At 40.9% G+C, this 25,424-nt stretch overlaps 1 protein-coding gene across 1 annotated transcript in view; it reads left to right on the top strand.

The window, feature by feature from the left end:
- SLC2A12 (solute carrier family 2 member 12) overlaps window positions 1-25,366 on the top strand; it is a 35,291-nt gene extending 9,925 nt beyond the window's left edge. The window contains exons 3-5 of the mRNA XM_009559711.2: window positions 15,638-15,760; window positions 17,790-17,922; window positions 19,698-25,366. Of these exons, the coding sequence (XP_009558006.2) occupies window positions 15,638-15,760; window positions 17,790-17,922; window positions 19,698-19,794 (353 nt within the window). The 3' untranslated portion in view covers window positions 19,795-25,366. The remainder of the gene's footprint in view (window positions 1-15,637; window positions 15,761-17,789; window positions 17,923-19,697) is intronic.
- The last annotated feature ends 58 nt before the right edge of the window (window positions 25,367-25,424 follow it).

Here is a 25,424-nt window from a genome sequence, read left to right as displayed (position 1 = left end):
GACTCCTGTTGAAACTTGCTTTTCTATTGACCTGGCTGTAAATGTGTTCCTGGTTCCATTTGTGTTGGCCTTATGTCACATTACTGATAACAACATCTAGTTCCTCGAGGGTTACAGATACTGTAAGGTATGTTTGCATTTGGGAAGTCTCTGAGGCCTCTGCTTGTTTTCTAACCTCTTTCTTGACTAAGAGCACAAATGCTCCCAAACAGCAAATGGGAAAGAAGAGACACCATTTAGCTCAAGCATGTTAAAATCACATATGATAAAACCACAGTGAGGCAATTTAATCTGACATATGTGTTTGCATGGCAAGTGAAAGTCAGATCTGGGAGAAAGATGGGTATTTCAAAATGCAGATAAGTACTTTCAAGTCACTTCCATGCCCCTAAAAATACATTTTTTAGTTAAAATTGATAATATATAGAAAGTGCAAGGGTTAGAGAATCAAGAGATTGTTGGAATTTGCAAAGGATCTATTGTGGTGTGAGTCACAAGGTTATGATTTTTGTCTCATATGCAGCCTTCAACATCTGCTGCTTGGAGTTCACATCCTTGAATATATCGTAAAAAGCCTAGCTTTCTTATCCTTTGTATGCCTTTCTTAGCATAAAGAAACAGAGCCCCTCTGCTTATATAAAGTAAACAACTTTAACATGTTTATATTATTCATCTCTAAATCTGGTTTGTGATCTGGACTATATAGTTAGCCACTGCCTACTCCGCAACAGGAGGGAGGTATTGAGGCTGCACTCATGGGCTTCTGTGGCCAGGAAAGCATGGGGACAGAAGCAGTGTAACCTCCACACCACTATAATTTCAATGCAAATTCACATACTCCACACAATGTCTGCCCATCATGCTGGTTAAGGTGAAGGCAGTGCCGAGGATGTATTTGTTGGTAAGCTACAGATCAATCGGCCTCTTTTGGACAAAGATCATAAAGGATCTTGCTCATTTCCCTCCTCCCCGTGAGATCATTTCAGGAAAAAATTCACTCACTTTATTCTGAGTCCATGATGCATTATGTTCTGCAGGAATAAAGGAGAGCCTGTGTAGCACCATTACGAAAATGGCACACTCTTCATAGGGCAGATCACACATCCTGAGCTCTCTCATCTTTTTTTTATGACCTTTTCCTTTTTTTTCCCCTTCCTTTTTTTGGTGATTGTGGTCAAAGATCTAATTACAGTCCAGATTTGCACAACAGAAATTTAGAAATGCAGTATTTTGCCATGATTTCTCTTTTGTCTCCAAATTACATGATGTAGATTGATTTTTTAATTAACTAAACATATGTTAAATATATTTATTGCCATTTATCAAAGCACCCAGCCAGCACAGTGATGAACACTCGTAAACAGAGAGTGAGAGATAAAAGCCATTTTTGCATTATAAAAGAATTCACAGACTAGCAAGCATCTGCTTAGTCAACTGTTTTTTTTTATTTTGAGGTGCTCTGTATTTATGTCATCAACACTTAGACAAGATAAAAGGAGTATTTCTGTTACTCTGTTTCGGATTAATTATGTTTGATTACTGCAATTCGACTATATGTTCACATTCAAATTCACACAATTATGAGGACATTTTGTAGGTGCAACAAATCATTGTTGCATCACATTAGAGAACAGCACATGCTGTCTCTCCAGGGGTGTTTGCTGAGGTGTTTCAAGGCATTTATTAGGTAAGGGGATTTACTTGACACCCATCTTTGTCTTGAGTTACCCTTGTCTGTATATCAGGAGGGTCAAACAAGGATCAACCATTCTCACCAGGGAAAGATGCCCACACAGTCCAAGAGAAACCTCTCTCAAGCTACCACATAAAGAGTGAGGAGTGTGAGAGTTTTTTCCATTGTTTTCAGGGCATGCTTACAAGGAGAGGCATTTGAACCTGCTGTATGTGAAGGGAGTGGACAGGAGAAATCTGAGCCTTGCAGAAATGCTGCTACACCTTGCACAGGGAGCAATGAGTGCAGGCTAAAAAGATGAGCGTGGTGTGCAGGTAGATCATCAATCTGTCACCCAAGCTAAAAGTTCAATGCGACCCTAAAATTAATTTAACACGAAAGACACACAGAAATTCTAGTCAGGACATGACCGTACATGACCACTTACTAAATGACACAGCGTTGACTGAAATAGTTCTAGAGCATCCCATTTGCCAGGTGCTCTGTTCAGGCCACTTGAAGGGCAAGAGTGGGTACCCCAAGCCCTGCTGCTTTCCTCGTGAATCTGTGACAAACAAAATTCACATTCAGGTGTCAGATGGCACCTGTTACCAAAGATCTGCTTCTCTGCCCTGATCATCTCCTTTTGCACGATTTAGTATCAAAGACTGAACAGCGACAACTTCCTTCCATATTTTCATATGTATTTCTGAGTGAGGAGGTCTCACTGGATAAACTCACCAATAAGCAGATGAAACCAAGAGTAGCATCATGCACATTAATACAGGGGTGGTCTGGAGGAAATCCTCTCTATCAAACAAAAATCAGAGGGACTCCAACAAGTAGTGCAAACTCAGTCTGGACCCAACGGGTCATCTGTTTTCCTAGTTAGGATATTTTCTAGCAAATAAAAAGTGAGTGAGCAAAACAGGACTTGGGCCATACCTCTTTAACCGTATTGTGGGAGTGTTGCATGGAGCCCATGGGGCTCAATGTACATCCCAGGGAATTTTTTCTGTGGAGTAGGGAACACTTTAATTGAGGAGGAGATGTTGAATGCATACATTTGGACTGCACGTATGACACTGATATGTTGCACAGCAGAGCTCTTCCTCCTCTGTTAGTCCTTAAAACAGATTTCTGTATAACTGCTTTTAGGCAGTTGTCTATGAACTTTGGGAAAATCTGGTGGTGCAAATCACATCAACTCCACTGTCGTTATGGCAGTTCCTGCTGAGTGTGCACATGCAAATCAACAAAAGCATCTTCAAGTGGGACTGTGGTGCAGTTTGATGATGTGAATCATCCTCAAAACCTTCAGATGCATAAAGTCTGAAGGTATTTATGTCTCTGCCAACCTAGGACTGATGATGTTCTATTGCTGCATATCCTAGAGCAGCCATCAGCTTTGTGAAACTCTCCGGAAACAATGTCCAAACTCTCAGATCCTTTCTCTTGGAAGCCATGGTAGGCTCCTCTTCCAGGTGACTTCTCAGAGCTGCAGGGATTCCCTGGCCCTGAGTGCTCAGAACCTGCTTGGCATACACACATTTGTGGCCATAACATATCTGAGACAGTTCAGTGTCTGCAGCTGGAGAAATATCTGCAGGGTGTCAGGGCTTGGAAAAAAAATACCATATATACCCATATAGATAGATATAAAGTCTAAATAATGGGAGGGTGTGTGTACATTTTTTGTGGTGGACAAATAAATGCAGGGACATGGAGGAGGGGTTTAGAACTTACTGCAAATCCTGCTTTTCCACATAGTTGTTCCAGTCCCATCGAAGCCTACCTTGCAACAGTGGGTGCTTGAAGGACTGGCAGTACCTTGGTACCAATTAAAACCTGTTTAATAGTGGCATTAAATACCATGGAAAGCTTTCTCAAACTGGTATATTATGCCCTCTGCTGCCATTTGCTAGCCTTAGCCATCAGGTGAATATTTCTGATTGGAAAACTGGAAAAAATTGCATGTTCATCACTCCATTCACAGCAGTGTTTCCTTCTAACTTCAGAAGAGAACATGTTACCCACAAGTCTGTGGGAGCACTTCGCCAGTGCCCGGGGCTATGAAATCCAGGACCACAGCGGATGAAGATCATGTCTAAAGGCCGTGTGCAAGAGGAGAGCGGGAAATCCTTGCAGGCTAACACAGGACCAAGTACTAGTGCCAGAGCCAATGAAGCATAATTTTTATAAAATACATGGCAATTTTGGGGATAGTGGTCCCCCCAGGGTGTCTCCCTGATGGACTTTCAGCTGCTGACTCACACCCATCCCAGGCTGAACCTCTTCCTGTGTTTGGGTACCCCTAGCAACTCCCTGCTCCCTGTGTGTGCGTGCAGAAGGCACATGCAACTGCCTGGCTGAAATTAGCAGGCAGATTCAAAGCTGTTGGGGCAGGCACAAAAGAGAGTTGGGCAAATCCCCTCCTACATCCAGTAGCTTGTGTTCAATACAGTCACTTTCTTCATCAGGAATCCTGATCTCACATCCAGGGCTCAAAAGGGAAAGGCTTCCCTCCTGAGTTATCTGTTACTGAAGATGTTTTATTTCCTACAATGTCTCTACTTTCCATTCAGTTTTAACTTTTGTGCTTTGAGCATCCATATGATCCTAGGGCAGGGAATGGTGACAGGTCATCCAGCCCAAGTGGCCCCTGGATCACTAGTTTCACACTGATTATATTCCTCCCACATGAGGGACTTGAAATTCTGGTTTTGTGTCCCCCAGCCTGGGTCCTCCCAGGAAGGGGCAGTGGACATGGTGTCCAGCAAGCTCTGTTGTGAGGCACCATCTCGCTGCTGTGAGAGCTTTGTGTGAGGTCGTTGGCCCCATGAGGAGCAAAACCCACAGAGAGAAGTCAGTGAAGGCAAGCCCACAGTGATGACAAATCTTAGGAGCAAGTTTTTACTGATAAAAGACTAGTTTGGAATAGGAGATATCCATTTCTAGTTTAAACCTGTGAGGATTTGCTGTGTTGAGTACATCAGAGTTAAATTTATATCAGCTTGAATGGATGCTTTAAAACTGAGCTAATTTATACCTAAAATGGAGCAGACGTTTTAACATGTTTGGAGATTTAACTGATGTGGGAGCCAGATTCCCCAGGTAATCGACAAAAGAAAATAGTATCACCACATAAGGAGGGCTTTCAGATCCCTGCTCTCTGACTTCTCCTTTGGCACAGCCCTCCTTTCCTCACTGGCTATTGACGGAGTTTAAGGTTACCAGGAAGATAAATTATACCATTGATAGCGTGTCACATAATGCTTTAATTTTTGGTAGGCCCTGAACTGGTCAAGCGGTTGGACTAGATGATCATCATAAATCCCTTCCAACTGAAATTATTCTATTCTATTCTATTCTATTCTATTCTATTCTATTCTATTCTATTCTATTCTACTCTACTCTACTCTACTCTATCCCATCCTATACCATACCACCCCATGTAAAAACCCACTTCATTTGTTCACACCTCATTGTGACTTGAGACATGTTGAGGACAGTGAGGAAGATGGAAGAAGGATCAAGCAAGAAAGATCAAAAAGTGTGTAAGAAAACTCAAGTGTTCACAGGAAAAGTAAAATCCATAGAGGTGAGGAAGGAAATAAGTCCCTCTTTCGATCCATCACTATCCTTCTTATGCAATCTTACGTGTTCTGTAGCAGTCTTTCTTTCTGTTTTTTATTGGATTAAGCAACCAGAATCCAAAGCTGGAACATTCCCCTAAATCTCAGAGAATTATATTGGAGACAAGATTTAGTCCCCTTGACTTTGCCTCTGTGATTCTTGATTAGCTGGCTACCTGAGCTAAAGCATGGCTAGCTAATTAGCATGGTTAAATGCAGAACCTTTTCTGTGTCTTTCATCTTAGTCACTAAATGCATAGGTGACAAAACCCAGGGAATCGGGTTTCATACATGACACTGAACAGCCCAGGGACTCAATCACAGAGGTTGTATCTCTTGCCACCCTTATAACCCAGATTGCATAGGACTGCATTTTCTCTGCCACAAAAAGCTCTTGGACTTAATCTTGGCCACCAAATGCCCTACCAGAAAACGGAAACTCTTGTGGGAAAGAGAACTGGCAATGTGGAAATTCTGAACCTCTGTGGATTTAGTTGGTTGTTCCTGTGTTCTGAAATATTTTAAGCTGTATAGCCTTGCACTAACTTGGAAAACACTGGTAAAAGATAGCAGTGTCTAGAATTCACATCAATATCTTTGCTGTTAGAGCAGTATTTCAGGCTTTTACAAAACATGTGGCTATTGTATTAATTTATAGTACACATTAATTTGATGTTGATATGTATTCATGCTTAACATTGCCTTTGATGACAGCTGTTTGCAATGTTGTATTTTTTAGCTTCTACATTTTGCAGAGCAGCCATAGCCTGGCCTTAAATTTCACAGAAATTACCAGCATTGATTCTACATTTTTTTGTGGTTTAGTCTGGAAAAGGAGATAGTAGTGGGGATTAAATCAAGTGCTTAAAGATAAGCAAGAACTTAAATGCTTTGTTGGATCTAAACCAGAATAATAAACCTTGGAAATGTGCATGCTTCGCTGAGGATCAGTACAGAAAGTTCTATTATAGATAATTAAAAAATTATCTTGGATCCTTATTTTATTACAAGATTCCTAGTACTGATAATTTGTACTGAATCATCTTTTAATGCATGCATTTATGTGGTTCGAATATGACACTCTTAGTATTTATCTAGTTCATTATTCCTATGTTATTCAAATGGTGCATCATGTGGCCTTTATTTTATACTATGTTTGTGCTACCAAGCTGCAGTACAAAGACAAGGCATGCAAAGTTAAAAATAAAGTAAGGAATAAGGACTGCCTGCTTTTCCCTATTTCCTTGCCCCAGACAAGGTTTATTTGAAGCCTCTTGTTAACACATCTGCTAACTCAGGAATTGGTTTGCCTTTTTATGGGCTGATTGCTAGTGATATGCAAGCCAATTTAAGATATTTTTGGATAGTTGTATGCTGAATTACAGGATTTCAAATTGCAGGATGTATTCTTTAAAATACCAGTCACAGAGGTTAATCAGTGGGAGCTTCTCCTCAATCATTTTAAGACTCCATTTTGCAAAGAGGAGAGTAGCCTTGTTCAGCCTTGAGACCAAACTTAAGCTATATACTGAGATGCACACCAGAAATCTGGGACATCATTTTCACTGACATCTGTGTTTCTGTTGATAAATTTACTTTTAAGTATGTGAATGAGGGAAAATTTTAGGAGATCAGGCCAAGGGCTTTGCCTGCTGAAAGACAGAGCCCTTGGTAGGGAGTGACACCATGTCCCAGTCAATATTCCTGTGTCTCTGCAAAGACAGCAGTTCAACCTGCTGCTGCTGAGCACATAATTTGGCCATCCAAGAACTACCTAGAAAAGGAAGGGAACTCCCTGTGGTTTGGCGCACTATGCTCTATTTAACAGTGACTTGAGTCAGTCAAGTCACTGACTTACATAAATACCCCTCTACTAATAGTTGTGTGTTAATAAAACTACAGACACAAAGGCTCTGCTTAAGAGGAATGGCTTCTGTGTTTAAAATTAGACACAGTTTTAAAATTCAATGCTGGTTAGTTAGCAGCCACTGGCCAAAATGAAGTATTTTACCTCCAGACTCATTTAATAAAAAATCTAGAGAATGAATTTTGCTTTTATTCTAACTAGTAACTGGGCCTAGCAATCCTCTTCTGTTCCATAGGGACATTAACTTCTGTAAAGTGCAACGTCAAGTGAGTCTAGCACACCTTCTTGTACAAGCTCTCATAACGATAATCAGAGCTGCCTATCTTTAGCCAAATTTGCCCTTCTTATTTGTAGGTCAAGTGTTGCATTTAAGCATTCAGTAAATAACAGCAGCCCTTGAAAATCTTATAAAAGACAATAAAAAATGTTTATATTCATTTTCCTTGACCATGTCCTCACAGAGAAGATCATCATGACACTGAACTCCATGAAAAATTTTATAGGGCATATGGCAAGCTTCGTAAAATCTAGTTTCGTTTGAGAGAGAGGACTGAAAGGAATTTCTTAGAGGCAAGCTGGTCTTGGGGCAGATTTGTGCAAAAACTAGAACTGTCAGTAGGACTTCAAGTGCAAAGACAGCATTTTATTTCACTCATAAAAACCATAAAGCTAAAAGATGTATTATAAAGTATGAGAAAACAGTTATGCCAGAAAGATAAAGGTATGCAGTCATGCAATTTACTGGCATTGCTGAGGAAGGCATAAACTGGCAGTCAAAGTGCCTTACCCGTGGCATCTGAGTTTGTGTGTCACTGAGCTCTGTGAGGAAAGCCAGGAAGATTTTCTTAAAGGGAAAGGGGACACAGGAGGGCACCCAGCTTCTTTGCCTTTGAAAATAAACCCTAAGTCCAGAAAACAGTTATGAATGAAAGAGAACAAAAAGATAATTTGTGGTGGATGGACCTAGAGCCTTCACACCTTCCTCCTCATTGCCTCTCTTTAGCAACAACCGAAGCGAAGCAAATAATGACAAGCAGTGACTCACCAGGGACTTAAAAATGGATCACTGCAGGCCTGTCACTGAATAAATCACCGTTGTAAAAGGTTGCTTATCCTTTCCACTGGGAATTCTCTAAAGCATATGCACAATCTCTGTTTTCCAAGAGCAAAGTCCTAAATTGTCCCCAGCTGCTGTGTCTCAACAGCTCTTTTCTGTTGTGCACCTCCTTAAGGACCCATATTGTCCCTTGGATACTGGAAAAACAGGTTCATTTACTCAACACAGCTGGTTAATTTCTCCTCTCCATACCTTTTAGAAGTGAAATATGTGATAATCAGAACTAATCCATGCACAATTTCCTCATGAATTAGAGCCTCTGGCTTCTGCAGTCATTCCTCTGCAAATGCCTCAGGGGATTATCCTGGATTCAATATTCTGAACAAATAAACACCTACAAACAGGAATACACATTTCATATTTTAATTAAAAGCCCCTTTTTTGGATGACAGTATGTGATTTATTATAATAAACACATTCTCCCTTCAAGGCTTGTTTCTATTTTTTCTTTTTTTCTCTTTTTTTTTTCTTTCTGCTTGCCTCACAAGATTTTTTCTGTCTTGCTGGGACAGTGTGAGTGTGTAAAAAAAGGATGAGAAAGGGCGACAGTGGTTGTGAAATTCAGTTGCGAAGAGAATTTTCATCTCATACATCAGTTCAAATCAACTTTATTAGGGGACCTGAAAAGAGGTGCAGACTATTATATGCCTGCCTAAAGTAAAGCTGCAATGCACCCTACTGCCCTACTGATATATTTGCTGCTGAGCACTGTTATTGGGCAAGATGGGCGACAGATCACATTAACTAAGACAATTCTACACATGTAACACTTTTTGTACAGAAATCTTTCGGATAGGAATCACTGTCTATAAGAAAGCTCTTCTTGTTTGTGACTATTCTTGCAAGCTGAAAATGGATGGCAACTGAAGATCACCAAAAATAGATTTAAGAATATACTGAACAGCTTGCCTGAAACAGGAAGCCCCATACCAGGCATTACAGTTTTGCAAGTTCACAGAGATGGAAATGATAATAATAATATTTAAAAAGGCATCAAAATGAAAGCTCACAGTAGTGAGAAGGTTCAGGGAGGAATAATTGCTGGGAAAAATCAGAGGTGAAGTACATCTCACTGCCCTACTTCTCAAACAGCCCAGAAAACACGGGAAGAATGTAATGTGTTGGTCTCACAGTCTCTTCACCACAAAAACTCCTGCTGCTCTAATGCATACTGGAGGAGGTGTGAGTGAAGGGTGATTTCTATGTTTCACTGCAAAGTTCCTTACAAAAGCACACCAGTGTTCAGCCTGTCTATTAGATAGTAATGCAAGTAGTGCAAACACTGGACAACAGTTTTTATGTACTCTCGTACAGCCTCAGAGATAAAAGGATTAAATTCCGCTTGTCGTAACATACGTTACTTGAAGGAGTCAGTCTGAAAGATTAAACATCAGAAAGAGGAATGCAGTGTACTAGAAGAAAAGGAAAAAAAAATATTAAGATTTGCCACACCGCATAAGCTCCTGTTTGGTCATCAATGGTATCAGGTATCTTGCAACCTAGAGTCATAAATGTGCTTGGAAAGAAGTTCCTCAGAAGCCATAGAAGGATATACTGTCTTCACCTGCAGCAATCAGAATGCAGGTAGGGGCATGAAATTAGCTGAGGCTTATCCTCAGTCCCTTATCTCTCAGAAATAGAGCAATTCCACATCTTGTAATATGCACACGCAGAATTTGATTTGACTCTTGGCAGGCTGGCACTCTGCTGGCAGCTTACATGCTCTCCAAAGTAATACAGCCACTCATTTGCTACATATTTGCAGTTATTAATTTTGAGCAGTCACTTCAGTCTCATTTCACGAGGCAGAGCCAGAGAGACAAATGGTTCTCATTAAGTAGAGTCATTGATTTTTAATAATAGTCACAGTCGTCTTGCGAAAAACAAAGGCAGAGTTTCAGTGTACTTTTAATGCGTCATATCTCTTTTACCTGCTTTGGAAAAGGACAAACTCTCTCTCGTCCTCTCTTCTTTCCAGTCTAAGCATCCTTTGATTTTACCAGTCTCCCAAATTTCCTTCACTGGAGCTGCTGCAAAGCCTTTGTAGGGGTTGCATTGTGTGGGTGCTGGGGGCGGTGGCAGGATAGTGTTTCTGCATTACAGCAGCAGATCTCCCCTGTCCCAGATCCCATCTCCGCCTCTGTGCTGTGTGACCTCACGGGTACACACTTCATCATTATGCACATTGCAAAGTATTGTGCCGTCCCCTGCAATGTGTCCTTTGAAATCAAGGCAAGCCAGCACCAAAGCTGACCTTTCATGAGAAGTAGTTGGCCATCTTGTTATTTGTGTGGTGTAGAGTCAGAAACCAGGTAAACGAAGAACCCGTGGAGTTCCATAAGCCTGGAAGTAAATCTGGGCTTGGCAAAGCCAGTCATTACCCATGCCCTTTGACTTCCTTCCTCTTGTGGCAGCCTTGCAGTGGCTTGCTTGCATCCTTCCCCAACACCGATCAGTTGTTACATGTTCTTAGATGATCAGCCTACATTAATGGTGGGATAATCCTTTCCTTTTCTTCCGTTGGACCTCTTGCAGCTGATAACCCAGTCATTCCTTTGAAAGTCTTGCATACTTCTGCCTACTTCCCTAAGCTGTAAATCCACTTAATCTCTTTCCAGAGTTTATAACTTAGAAGTTTAAATCCTTTTAAGTATTGCAACATTCACTTTCCAAATCTCACCATAAAGAACTTGATCTCACATAATACAGGTATAGGAAACTAAAAAATGCTAAGCATAAAATGAATACCAATGGAATCCAATATTTCATTAATGAGCGCTGCTGAGCTGCGAGCGTCTTCCAGTTCGTTTCTGCCTCCTTGCAGGAATAAAGTAAAAAGAGGGACATGTTTCATTCACGTACCTCACTTGAATGAAGAGTATCCTCACGTTATGATCCTTCTTTATTTTTACTACCTTAAATACTATTGTACAATCAGTAGGTTTTGTAGGTGTATCCACCTCCCTTTCCTGAGAAATATACTAAGCAGACCTAATAATCTCCTTTCACTGTGAAAACTGACCTTGTCCTTTGTTTCATATTATAAACAGTTATTAATCTATATGAATATCTTCTCTCCTATCCCAGGACACTCCACCAAAGCTTTTTGAAACTGAAAAGCACAGCAGCTCATTCATTTAGATCCTCGTGTTCTTTAACTCTTTCAAAGAGACTTGGCTTTCCTGAGCAAAACTAAACTACTCTTCCTCAAGACAATGTACATCTCCTCCTTTTCTTCTTGCTGGTGGTATTACTTAGATTTATCCTAGCTCCAGGCAGCAGCTTGGTACAGCAGTTTATTGGGGTGATCCCCACAGAATATTTTCTTCAGTGCTGGCATATGTAACCTCCTTCATTCCTGGCTTCTCAGCCTCTCAGCCAGCAGACTCTTGAAATACTTGGCTGCCTGATGATGCTATTGCAAATAACTTTTCAGCAGTTATACTGTGTTTTCTTTGTTTGGACACAGCATGAACCTTCATGGAAGGCATATTTCTATTTCTAACAGCTTTCTTCATTCAGTTGTGTATCTGTGCTGAGCTGTTTCTTTTTATTTTATTTGGCTATATGTGTATTTTAAGCCTCTAATCAGGTACTTTGAACATTCTCCATCACTCCACTGAAGCATTTACCCTGACTATTCTTTAAATTTCTAATAGAAAATATGCTTACTCTAACATTGTTCTTCTTTTGAAACAAAATGTGGCATGCTAATAGCTTTCCATTTCTATAAGAATGTTGAATTTGAAATGTTATAACCAATAAACCAATATAACAGAGCATCTTCATGACAGTTACATCTTGAACTACCACTGCTCAGCACTGAAGTAAGATTTGCAGGTGTTTTTCCTCTAAAGTAAAAGAAACCACGATCTATGGTGTCTAAAATGTAGTCTCAGCACTATGCTCCATTATGCAATTTATTCAGCCTTAATGGGAGCAGCTAAAATCTTCCATTATTACTCTGTTTTCTGCTTTTACAGCCCCTGTGACTTTGTTTAGAGGTGAAAATCTCCATCCTGGTAAAAGATTAGTTTGTTTGCCTGAATCTTCTGCTCTTCCTCCGTGGGCAAGGAATATCAGGTTGTCAAGTTTCTGTGACATTTAATGAAAGAGTTAAGCTTTCTGACCCAATGCAATATTTTCTTCTGCATTTGCAGTGGGTGTTCTTTCCCCTGGATTATACCATAATAAAAGACCATTCAAGTGTACAATCTTTTTTGAGTTCTCTCAACATACAATGTATTGCAAAGATCAGCAAAGATGATTTATTACCTGCAGCCCCTGCATATATAAATCCTGCGGTTGTTGAATTTAGCATAGAGACTCATTCTGAGTCCTTAGTCTCATCTCTTACTCACATCTGGTCTGGAGAGCATCAGCTCTTTTTCCCATCTAGTCTATGAACAACAGCGAAGGGTGGCCAGAGCAGACACTGAAAACCACTAAGTGTGTGCAATGTGGTTATTATCACAGCATCCTTTTGAAATAATGTTAGATGACATAAAAGAAGGAGAGGTGGTGGTGGGATGGTGTTATTTGGATCCTCTTATCAAGGATGGGCTGATATCACTTCTAAAATGCTGCTGCTTAGACTGGTGAGGGCAGAGCATACAGTTGATTTTGCAGTGACTTTGGGATCATGCAGGTTCAATTTCTGCAGTGCTGCATGCAGACAGAGCAGCAGTCATTATGAATGGGAGCCCAAACCTAGTTGCTGGCTCCTCAAGAGAAAACTACATCTCTGCCACGCCTACAGCAGCTGGTGCTTTTTGGCAAAGGTACAAATAGTAAAAACAATCCCAGAGAGGTGCTAAAAGCAGAGAGTCAATCATCATCGCTGCCTCAGCTTGGAGAAAGGGATAAACAGAATATAATAAGTCTCATATTTCTACAACTGCTCATTCTCTGCGGGAAGTAAGCCTATCCACTCCTCACCAGCTAAGTGGAGGTCAGAGCCATGCCAGAGGAAGTAGTTACCATTAGCAGACGTGAAGAACAGATCTGGTATGTTGGTGGGATCTGTTTGAACTAAATAACTGGTTGAAATAAGAGTAGCTAAACATTACTGTGGCTGATGCAGATGCTTAAGTATTTTGGTTTCTTAACAGGAAAACAATTTGTTTCAAACTTCCAGACAAATTGTAGTTAGCCTGAAAGGACCCATCTGTCCTTGGAAAAATGCATGGTATTGGAGCTGGCACAATGCCACACATTTCAGCTGTGGCATGAGCCGTCTGCCAGTGTCCATAACGCTGCTGACGATCACCACGCTCAGAGCTTGCCCAGTCTGGAGGGGCTGTCGTGTCAGTGCACAGGATGTGATCCTCCTCACTCAGCGCCTCTCTGAGCAGCCACTGCAGCTTGCTTGCGAGAAGATTCGAGAAGAAGCAAATATAGAAGAAAGTACTGGGAGAAAAAGTTTATTCCTAATCCTGACATCTGGAGGTTGGTTTATGCAGAAAGCAGGTTTGAATTCTCTCAGACTTTAATCTTGTCTAATGTGACTGTGAATATCCTCTTTGCCAGTCTTAGCGTACCATCTTCCCAGCTGAGTTCGGCTGCTGGCTGCCAGACGCTCCTATGGAGACAGACTCCATGAGCTGTGTATACACTGCTGAGAAGGGCTCCTTTGCATCTCATTTGCTGCTTTGCATTTTAGTTAGAACTCCCTGTCATAGCGTGTTGTATTGGCTGTGATGAGCAGTATGTAGTTCAACAGTCCCAATGCTGAAGGAGGGCAAAATACAATAAAGAGATCACGCATTGCCAGGGCCTGATTTTACTTAGATGCAGGGCTTGTTGGCTTGGCAAGGAAAAATACCTTCTTGAGAAGCCAGTTCTCTTCTTCTTTGCCCCTTCTTGTGTCTACAGACCTCACAGAACATGCACAAGGCATTTCTTTAGAGCAACGTTTGTCTTGTCAGCAGCAAGTGTATTAAACTTTACTGTCATCAAATTCAGAAAAAAGAGAAAAGCCTTTCTACAGCCGTTAAGACACGGTGGCTGTGTTACGACTCTGTGCCACTTGAATATGTGCAACAGTGTTAGGCCATTACACACTGCGGTCTTCATTCTTATTCCTCAGAATAAAATCACCACTTTGCCAGGTCACTCCCACCATGGGAGTGAAGCTCTTTATTTTGTTCTGTAAAAAAATAAATCTGGGCCAGCTCCAGAAAACATTACTGAATTCAAATCTGTGGTACGAAGAAATGAGGAGTTTGCTTGAATCTGCTCTGTTGACTCAAGGGTCAGTTGGTTTTCCTCCCCCCCCTTTTAGCTGGTCCTTTACAGTCTCCTTCCAAGCCTTTTTTTTTCTACCTTTACCATTACTGTCACACAGGAATCCCACAGGCATCCAAAAGGATATTCCGGCACAATGCACACTCAGACATGCAGGATTCTATTTTTAAAATGTAACTTTAAGATTGCCCAGTGCAAGTGTTCGGAGGAAACTCCTATCAGTTATTTTGAAGAAGTAACACCATACAGGGCCAATTTATAATGACTGTGTCCAAGGGTCTGAAGATACAGTTCACCCACATGTATCTCTGCTTTTGTGCTGTGGTCACCCGCTAACCCACAACCCCTCCGCACATCAACCTCTTGCTAATGCATCTTGTTTACGAACAAAAGGAGGGTGGTTTTTCTTTTATTTTAGTCTTTGATTTTTAGATAACCAGGAATAGTGCAGAAATGTGGTGTCTCCTTTTTCTTTTTTCTTTTTTTTTTCCCTCTTGCTATCAAGGTGGTTACACAACCAGCTCTTCATGACTGAATTTGGTTTTGTGGGCTTGCAACACCAGATTTAGATCATATGTGTTGTGGTGTGATATGAAAGACCCAAAATCCTGGCCCCCTGTCTTCATTTATACATCAACAATATTATTTATATGGAGTGGACAGCTGGAATAGCAAACCTGCTTCAGTGTGGCAGGTTGATCTATAAGGTGGCATAAACACAGAGTGCCACTCCAAGGCTGAAGATTACTTTGGTTTGCTGCCCCACTTCCATTAGCATTACGTCACCTGAGAGTTATTTAGTCAGAGCTCCTTTTCAAACACAGATGTGCAGTCACATCTCACTTCCCTGAGGCCTTCCATGTTTCCACACGTGGCTCACTCGCAAGGCACCAGGCAGTGATAATACCCTGGGGTGATGCTGACTGCGGCCCTTGCTGCTTGCAGAGCATGAGCGGTCCTCAGGGGCTTGAGCCAAAACAAATGAAAATCAGCTTGTTCTTTCAGGCATCCTCACCTATATTCATAGACTTTCTGAATTTATGGCAAGGGAAGTTATCCTTTAAGAGACTATATATATATTTTTTCTTCTTCCATTTCAGTGTCCTGGCTGATCCTGAGTGAAATTTTTCCTGGTGGGATCAGAGGACGCGCCATGGCTTTGACATCTAGCATGAACTGGGGTATCAATCTCCTCATCTCCTTGACATTTTTGACTGTAACTGGTAAGATTTCTCTGTGTCCTTCCAAGTCAATATTCTCCTGATGGGCAATATGAAAATTTTCTATATAAATAACATTGCAAAAATTGCAGTCATGATGCCCTAGGAGCCAAATATAGACCTTTTTTTAGGTGCTGTAATAGCACCATCCCCACCACATGTCTCTAAGTTTGTGCTAGTAATTACAGCCTCGCAGTGTTGGCTATTAAAGCACCTTGCACATTGACTCTATAGGCTCTGAACCCCATCTCTTAAAAAACTAATTTCCTTAGTGGGCTGAAAACACGTGATAGTTAGGATTTAGTCCTGTGGCTTCTGAAGTTAATGGAAATTCTCCTCTAGATCAGATTGCAGCTTTTCTGATCAAGTATTTTTAAAGACAAACCCATTGAAATAATTCCTTTCCACAGGAATGTCCCAGCTTTGAGAAAATTTCCTTTAAAAAACGTTGTCTTTGTAAGATAAAAATGTTTCATGTTTCAATGCAAGAAAGCAGACTACTATATAGTAACTTATTACATGATGATAAACAAAAGTTGAAATTCATTGATTGGCAAATCTTTTTTCTAATTTTATTTCAAAAGAAGTTTTGCAAATTTTAGTTTTCAGTCTTACTCTGAGGAAAATACATGCTGAAAATCAAAATATATAAGGGAACAGAAATTCAAATTGCCTTTAACTCTACATTACTTTCCACCAAAGGCAAAGTAAGGAACCCACAAAAAGTTGAGGTGATTTTCAGTGTGTTAGATGCTTTCTGAGACAGATTTGAAAATAAACATGTTCTGTGACTAAAATGGGTTTCACATTTGTGTTTTCATTTCTTAAAAAAGAAAAGAGAGAAAAATGCTTGAGTACTGCCTTGATTAAACTAGGAAAACTATGCCATGTCAAACTTATTGTGTACACACTAGCACTTTAGTTAGATCAAGGGTCCTCTTCAGAAGCAAATCACAAGAGCTATTCCTAAGGAAATGTCCCCCAAAACAGATAGTTCAGATGTCAAGCCCTCAGCATCAACTGTTTCACCCGAAGGTCCCCTCCTATCACATGGCATTACTTGTTAAAGCACACCTAGCCATTATTCTGATCTCAGTTTCAATTAATGTAAAGCCGCAGTAACTCTGTTGGCTTAGCTGGGTCTAATCTGGATTTGTGAAAGTGTAAGTACAAGCAAATAAGTGTTCCTAGTCTATGGCAGAAAGGCAGAATTGGAATTTCTGTCCTCAAATGAATACATGTGGAGGTCACAGTGGCCAGCATAATGGGCATTTTATCTGGTGCAGAAAATACTGGCTGGATTAACAGCTTCAGCTGCAATTTTTATCTCATGACACAAGTGACAAACGTCTCACCTGTCTGGCTTAGTTTTAGCAGGGGAGGAGGGTAAGGGGGCTGCAGCAGCCTGGTTGGTTTGTATACACTATTTTCCAGGGGCTGCAGAGTGCGTCCCTCAGCTTAAGGATCTAGCTGCCCCTGGCCCGTAGGCTCAGAAAACCACTAGCTCCTGGCTGGTCCCATTAGTTAATTCTTTGATCCCTTTCTGGCATGCAACCCATGACTTGCAGCGGAAATGCTGGGAACTGACAGGTGGGAGGATTAGCTGGAGACAACAGCAACAGCGTGAAAAAAGCTTGGTTTTGCTCCATGAAGGAATGTGCAACAAAACCAGACATGGGGGAAAATTCGAGACTCTTGTGACTCCTGGTGCCTTTGCACAAGCCAATAACAATAGCTACTCAGTGTTTGCATCCAGAGTGACCGCAAGCAAAATAAATCAATACGTTCATGCTAAATAGGTCAGTACAGGCTCATCAATTTTCTTTCATATGGAGTATTAGAAAAAGTAAGCTCACTCTTCTTTATCCAATTGTGGCCAGGCACAAATAAGTGAGTGAAGAATAGCAGCCTAGCTTATTCCTAACTTCTCCTGGGCATTAAGAGAAGTTATTAAAAGTATTAAAAACACAGCAACAGAAAAAAAACATTTAACATTTGCAAATTTGAAAGTACTTGTTTTCTTCCTTTGTAGAGCTCGTTGGCTTGTCCTGGGTGTGCTTCATTTACACAATAATGAGCCTAGCATCCCTTGCTTTCATCATTGTGTTTATACCAGAGACAAAAGGATGCTCTTTGGAGCAAATATCCATGGAACTAGCTAAACAGTAAGTATTGAGCATGTTAATGCATCGCACAGGTGCCAGAGGGACAAAGTCTTCCAATGCTGCATGCTAAAAAAGAGGAAACTGTGTTGTTTTTTATAGAAAAATCAGATTCTCTCAAGTCTTGAGCTTGTACATGTTGATTTCAGTGGCCAAGCAAACATTTTGTTGGTGGTGAAGGACTGCCCTAGAAATGATGGTGGTTTTCAGCACCCCTGAGAGGAACACCTGCAACCAGGCCAGGTTCCTCAGCGCTTTTGCTGGCTGGTGTTCCCAGAGAGGAGGGTAACTGTATTCTCATATTTTGGGCTAAGTGTCTTGGCTTGCATGCAGAAAAATGGATGAAGAGAGGCCCTATCTCAAATACTTCAGGGCTTCGTGTGAGTTTTGATAGCTCTTCTAGATAGGTATTTTTTTGTATGTTTACTGATTCCTGTGGCTCTGTATTCTATGAGCTCATACTAAAACAAGGTTCTTCCAGCATGAGTATTCTGTCCCCACCTCACCGCATGAAAAGGGCAGAAGAGCAGTGAGATGGAGAGAGGGTGTTGGTGATGTGAATGCCACGTGCCTGCTGCTTTAATATGACCCATTCTACCTGTTTTTGTGTCTTTTGACTCTATTCTTCTTCCCTCATTCCTCAGAAGTAGAGTGTCCTTTGGAATTATGCCCATTCAATAAAAGCAGCACGTTTGGAAAGCAGAATTAAAAGGTCTGCTGATACATACACTGTTTACTTACAATCTCCAAATGCAGGTGTCACTGACCATAAATTAACTGGAGATTTTTACTATCAATCCACTACTGCTCCCATTATCTTTGGTTGGTTTTGGCCATAAAAGAAATATAGAAAAAACTAAGAAGCCCTTGTATTAAAAGTGCAGTACTCTCCTCTGATCTGTTCCAAGAACTGCGCTACAGCAAGCTACTTGGTTTTTTTTTTGACTCATCACAGAATTTACCAGCATAATGAATATAAGCATAAAGAAATGATAGGGAAAACAATTTAGTGGACAAAAATTTTTGTAGGGCTGATTGATAGCTTGGGGTGAGAGTCAGGCCTCACCACAGCTGGTGGCATGCTGCTACAGGTGAGGCAGCATCCCCTGGTTGGTCCACACACTCGGGCTCCATGGGGTGATGCAGACTCCTTCACTCTCTCCCTGTTCACAGCCTGCCAGTGGGCTGCTGCCTCTCAGTGAGGCAGATGACACTCAGAGAAAGAAGCTTGAGGGTACACCAAGAAATATTCACATTGAAAATAAGATACAGTGGAAGTAATTCACGTGTGAGCAGCCTACTCTGATGGATTATCCTGTATTTGGGTTTTTAGAGTACCAGAGAATATTTTTGCTCAAGGGTTTGCTGCAACTCAGCCAGGCTTGAAGAAATTCGCTTATGGGCTTGGGAAGAGTAATTACCCCAGTGCAGAATGCCCGGAGCTTATTGTTGCCGCGATTTTCATCAGCTGAGAAATTGGTGTTTCTGGTCCAGCCTGCGCTGCCTTCCTCGCACACCTTCTCCTCCCTCCTCTTTATAGAAAGACATAAATCCACAGGAAGCTGGGGGAGCTGCAGTCCGGGTAGGGGGAGCTGGCCGTGCTGCCTGGGATGCTCCTGGGACGGTGCTGCCCAGGATGCAGGTGCGAATGTGCCCCTGGGTACCACTTCCGTCAGCACAGCCATGCCCTAAGCGTGTGTAGCAGAGAGAGCACTCTGCCGGCTGAATGGGGTGGCAAACCTGTGTTGGGATTTATTTATTTATTTTTCCATCTCTAGGAAATACGTGAAGACCTCCTCGTGCTGGATGAGCCAGCGCAGAGAGAAACTGGTACCAGTGGAACTTAGCAAGAGAGAGAAAGAGCAGCTCTACTAGACCTGGGGCGATCAAAGCAGCCTTTGCCAAGTCTGATTAAGGAAAAACAGTTCGGCTTGCTCACACTTTTGATGGGACACGTGGTGCCTTTACTATACACAAGATATTCTCCCTTTCATTTCTTTGTAGAGCTTCTTTCAGTGGCAGTTTACAGCCAACATTAAAGATTGTTGTAGTTTATAACTTACTAAAAATCTTTGCCTTTTTCAAACCACCATCCTTCCCCTGAGGTTATTCAGTGCTTACATACAGGAGGTGAATGAAAATTGGAGTATTGTGTACAATTCTAATTATCCACATGCAACAGGAGTTCAGCCTGGAAGAGGAGCAATGAACAGCTGGGGTGCCAAGAAGAGGGAAGAGTTTCATAGGAGCCCAGCAAAACCAGGTTTAATCATGCTAGTAGGAAAGAGGTGAACAACTCTTAGTACATTAGGGAAGACAATACTATGGAGCAAAAATGGACAACTATGGAGTGTAAAGGATGATTCTAGTCCAGATCAAATGGGTAGAAACTGTTTATGAATGAGTTTGGGCTTCAGCTTAACGAGACTTGAAAAAGGATCTTGTTCATGAGAAGCTAATAATTTATAACGCAGAGTGCGCTTAGCTTGTAAAAGGAACTTTACATATGGTTTCCTGGGAGGGCCAGGATTTAGTGACCTAGGAAACACTCCTCAGAAAATGTAGTCAAATTGTTTAATGGGGGGAAATTTGCATAATCAATTACTCTAGTTTGAGGGTGTTCTTACAGCAGAGAGGACTGGATTTCTTTGACTTCACCAGTTCCAGGAAAGTTGGAAGCTGGAGGCTGATGACAAAATCATTTTATTGCTCAATGCAGGGCACACTAGACTTTGACATTTGGATTCAGAAAGTGAGAATTATGTGGTACAGAGCAGTACAAAGGGAGTTCAGAAACTGTAGTCACTGCAAGTGATAAATTATATCAAATTATTGGTTATTGCTAAACAAGTGTATCCGGAAGTACCCAATAAGCCTCTACAAAGGCTTATTTACAAAGGCTACATCTATATGGCTCCCATAAAAGAACATAGTTCATTTTTTTCTTAGAAGGTTATTAGATTCTGTTAGAGTGATTGGTAGGTAAATATTTATTAACAGATAAACAAATGAGGTTTTGTCTAAAGAAAAAAACATGCTTTAGAAGTATACTGGCTGTCCTAACAGCTACACAGTGGCATTTCTTTCAGCATTTAATTGAGGAAGAAAGACTGACACTGTCAGCTGGACCGTGAATACTACTTTGAACTAAGCACGTTTCCACTTCATTTGCTGTCTTATAGCATTAAAGCTGCCTGACTGTGTCCTGTGCTGATGAAGCAGTAACTTACTGATCTAGGTAAAGTTCTACCTCTGAGCAAAGAGGATCAGTTCAGATCAGATTCTCACATGGCCACAATTCTAGATTCTGACATCATACATTTATAGGAGAATGTCTATTCAGACAGCGAGAATGTGTTCAAAACCAGAAAAGAGACTATTGAAGCCAAGGACCCGATTTACCAGAAATCACTGGAAATTTAGCTACCTCAGAATGGGAACCTACTGGCTCAGTCTGTACCACAACTTTCCCACATCATAAGCTTTAATGGAACAAATACCAAACCCCTGCTGGATTCCTGGTACAAAGGTCAGATAAGTAGGGCCACAAAAGGCTAGGAGAAAAGGTCCCCTTGCCACCGTCCAGGGAACCCCATAGCAAAGAGTCTCCTTGTGTTTCCCTGACCTCAGCAGTAAGTTTACCCTGCGCTGGAGCAGCAGGAATTGACAAAGGTAAGAGCATTCCTGTAACTTCTATAAATAGTCAGAAAAATGATGCAAAATGCATTAGAGGTCAGCCATGTAAAAGTTTCATAGCAGTGTGAAGCAAGGAGAGCTGGGTTTGGAACAGCAGAAGAGAAGCCACACACAGGGAGGTCAGAGATTGACTGTGGTGATGGGGGGAAAGGGGCAGCTGAAGTTTTTAATCATAGATGTTTCATACAAAGAAGGGTGAATTTTCACCTTAAATTTTCACACTTAACTTGGAGATGTGAGGAACTCCAGAACCAGAACACAGCAAAACTGTTTTGGTTGGTTTTTTAAAAAGTTTTATTATTATTACAGTTTGGACTGCTTAGTTCAGCATATTGATCTTTACACTTTTGAGATCAGCTCATATTCTGATATACAGCCTGAATTTCTTTTTTTGTTTTTTAACCACAGTATGCTCAAGCAAAGAATATATTTGAAAAATATTGATGCCTTCTTGCAAAAGAAAACACCACATTCTGTTGCTGAAATGGAAAGAATAATAAAATACGGGATATGTGGTCAGTGCCATGTGTTGCCTAATGAGTATTTGTTAAGTCTGAAGTCTGGCAAGCATTTGATGTAGAAAAGGAAAAGATCTAGAGAACTTCTCCAGTGCCAACAAAGGGCTGCAGGCTGGACCTGCTAGTGCTGCAAAGCTTTTTCCTTGGATCAACAGTAATATTTTCTTTTTATAAGACCAACAGATTCCAGTATCAGTTCTGAACACTTGTAAAATGATGTTGACAAATAACAGAGTCTGAACCGACCATTTTCTGGGTTTTGCATGTTAGTACCTTCCTCAGTTGTTTAGTATTAACGTCTACTGAAATCTCTCCACCTGCCTCACATTTAGGCTGGAAGGATAGTTATCAGTATCATGCATTGTACTAAATCAGTTTCAGAACAAAAAACATTAGGGTGATTCTGTGTAGTCTTCCAAAATATACTGTTAGTTTATCATTCTTGTACTAACAAGTGCCTGACAGTAAATTACACAATATAATGTATTTTTAGTAAGATTAAATTGCAGGAAATTAATCCATTTCCTTATCAGTGACCTTACCAGGTAGTGGATTACCTGCATTTCCAATAGCATCCCCATTTACTCTCATCGGTAGTGTTTCTTGATTGTTGCTTCAAGATAGCATAACTTTGCACATGCCATCCAAGCCCATACAGGTTTTGAAGTCATGAAAGGGACATCTGCAAAATCCTTCTCAGCATTACAGCTTCTCAAACAAACCCCTGCTGTAAGAAATTTTCAAGTGTTCTTAAAAAAATAAATTTAACTCAGAAGATACCACAAAAATTGTCACTCTACCTTACAGGTCTGAGGCTCATTGTGAGCTCTTCTCAGCTTCCCCCATGCACACCTCTTAAGTGTAGAAACAAAAAAGTAAAAATACCATCTTTCTGAAGAAGGCATAGTTCCAACACTCGTTTAACTGCAGATATCCTAATAGCTTCAGATACCTCCAAAAGGTGATGATGCTACAGTCAAGGGCTCTTTAAACTATTTTAGGTAGATTCTTAATTGTACCACAGACTTAGCCCTATACTAAATAAATGTAGTTCTAATTGTATTGGTCTTCCATAACAATGCCTGCACATCTAATGACACAGAACTGGCAGTCACAACCTCACCAACTATGAAAATACAAGGGAAAAAAGGATATTTCATACAAATCACATCCCTGGATCTCTGAAGCACTCCACAAAATAAATTGGACCAGGCCTAAAATTATTCGGTATCTTCATTAATGGACTGGATTACAAAATAGAATATGCTTATTAAATTTGCATGCAATACTTAACTGGAAGACACTGCGCTGGAATTCAGAGCTTTCAAACCCACAAAAAGGGTCTGAAAAAGCAGGTTACAATTCTGAAAGCGTAAGTGCAAGTTTCTCTGGTAACCTAATCATAAGTCAGAGAATCATAAAATGGAGCTAGAAACTACAGGAAAAGATCTGGTGGCTATGACAAGTTACAAGCCAGCAATGAGTCAGAGTTACAATTCTGTTGCAAAGAGGAGCCCTTAGCAGGTTATATAAATATAACCAATTCTTCTCTAAAGGAATGTGAAATAAACTCTATATGGCGCTGCTAGTGCCACAGCTGAGCAGTATGAGGAGCTTTGCATGGGATCCATCTGCAGAATCCAGCAGCAGATGAACAATGCTCTAGAAAACACAGCTATTGAAGAAGAGCTGATTGATTGACAGGTAAATTTAATTCAAAGCTATGCCCCAGAGCTACCGAGGCATACTGTCTGGCCGAGTCCGCATTATGGCTGTGAGTTGATAGTGAGAGCCTAGGTGGAGGCAGCACAGCAAAGCAAAGCCTGACACGTGAAGATGGGGAACAGGGGGGTGTGTGTCTATGCACGTATGTAGGAACAAGCAGCAGCGAGGCTTATTCCAGACTGAGGCGGAGACCTACTGATTTAGAGCAGTGATGGGAGTGATATCCCTGAGTATAAAGGTACACCGTCAATTGCCCTTCGTCATGAGATTTTAAAGCACTATTTGTCACAGATTGAGGCTCTCTTGGAGCTAGAAGGATCGGTGAGCATATATTTCAAAGAATCTTTTATTTGCCGTTATTCTCTTTCTCAGTGCTATCTTACAAGCTCAGTAGTGTGTTTTCAGCTCCCTTATGGAGGCCTCGAACTGCTAGCACAGACCTAAGCAGTGCTTCAAAAGAAACAGTTCCCATTTTAATGCATTTCAGCTTATTATTACCTTTCATTTTTGTTTTAACAGGCAGAGTTCATACTATGTGATAGCACTAACTGAAAACATTCCTCTTTCTCTACAGTTAAATTTAGGAGACATATGCTTGATAAAAGCTCCAGAATTTTACCAGTAGCACTCAAGTGCTTTGTAATTTGATCCAAAAAAGAAGCAAGCCTAATCTAAGACAGCTATTGCAGCCTCATTCATCAGTTTAGGACCAAACTTTGTGCCTGGAAAATCCAGAATTTTGTTCACTGTTCAAATACATTCTGCTTTTTCCTTTTTTTTTTTTTTACACATCGTAATAATAATAGTGGTTTGTTCATCACGTTCTCCGATTTTTCACAAAATCCTCATTAGTGTCAGGAGTGCTGAGATCCACATTACCTTCTAAAGAATGTGGAAAGCTTGCATATAGCAAGGACTCCTTTTCCTGCTCTTTATCATGAGTTCCATTACTGTTCATATCATAGACTGCTTTGGGTTGGAAGGGACCTTAAAGATCACCCAGTCCCAACCCCCCTGCCATGGGCAGGGACACCTCCCACTAGGATCAGGCTGCCCAAAGCCCCATCCAACCTGGCCCTGAACACTTCCATGGAGGTAGCATCCACAACTTCCCTGGGCAATTTCCAGTGTTTTACCATCCTCACTGTAAAGAATTTCTTCCTAATGTCTAGGAATGTGGAATTCAATTTAGTAATTGAATAGTTATGAGTCCTCTCTTTCCTATCTGTACTGAGCTTAAAACAATTTTCATGAATATATCACTTAAGACTTGTGGGAAATTGCTGCTTCTTTCTTTTTGTTCTGTAAGATTGTGCATTTCCCATACCGCTCCTTCCTTTCCATAATTTTTACATTAAATTACTACGGACAGCCTCAACTTCTATACCACCCCCCAGACAGATTAAATACATTATGCAAAGGATTTGCTTCTTCTGGATGTTGTTCCACCTTTCTTCCACAGCTGCAACTTCTGATACAGTATCAGCTCATTGTTCATTATTTTTAGCACCCACTCAGACTGTACATTACCTGCAGCACACAATGGTAATGTTACATTTCTCCTCA

Source organism: Cuculus canorus, chromosome 3 (genome assembly GCF_017976375.1).
Source record: "Cuculus canorus isolate bCucCan1 chromosome 3, bCucCan1.pri, whole genome shotgun sequence".
Classification (NCBI taxonomy): Eukaryota; Metazoa; Chordata; class Aves; order Cuculiformes; family Cuculidae; genus Cuculus; species Cuculus canorus.
The sequence above is the reverse complement of the archived record's forward strand: the minus strand, read 5'-3'. Positions and strand labels throughout refer to the sequence as shown.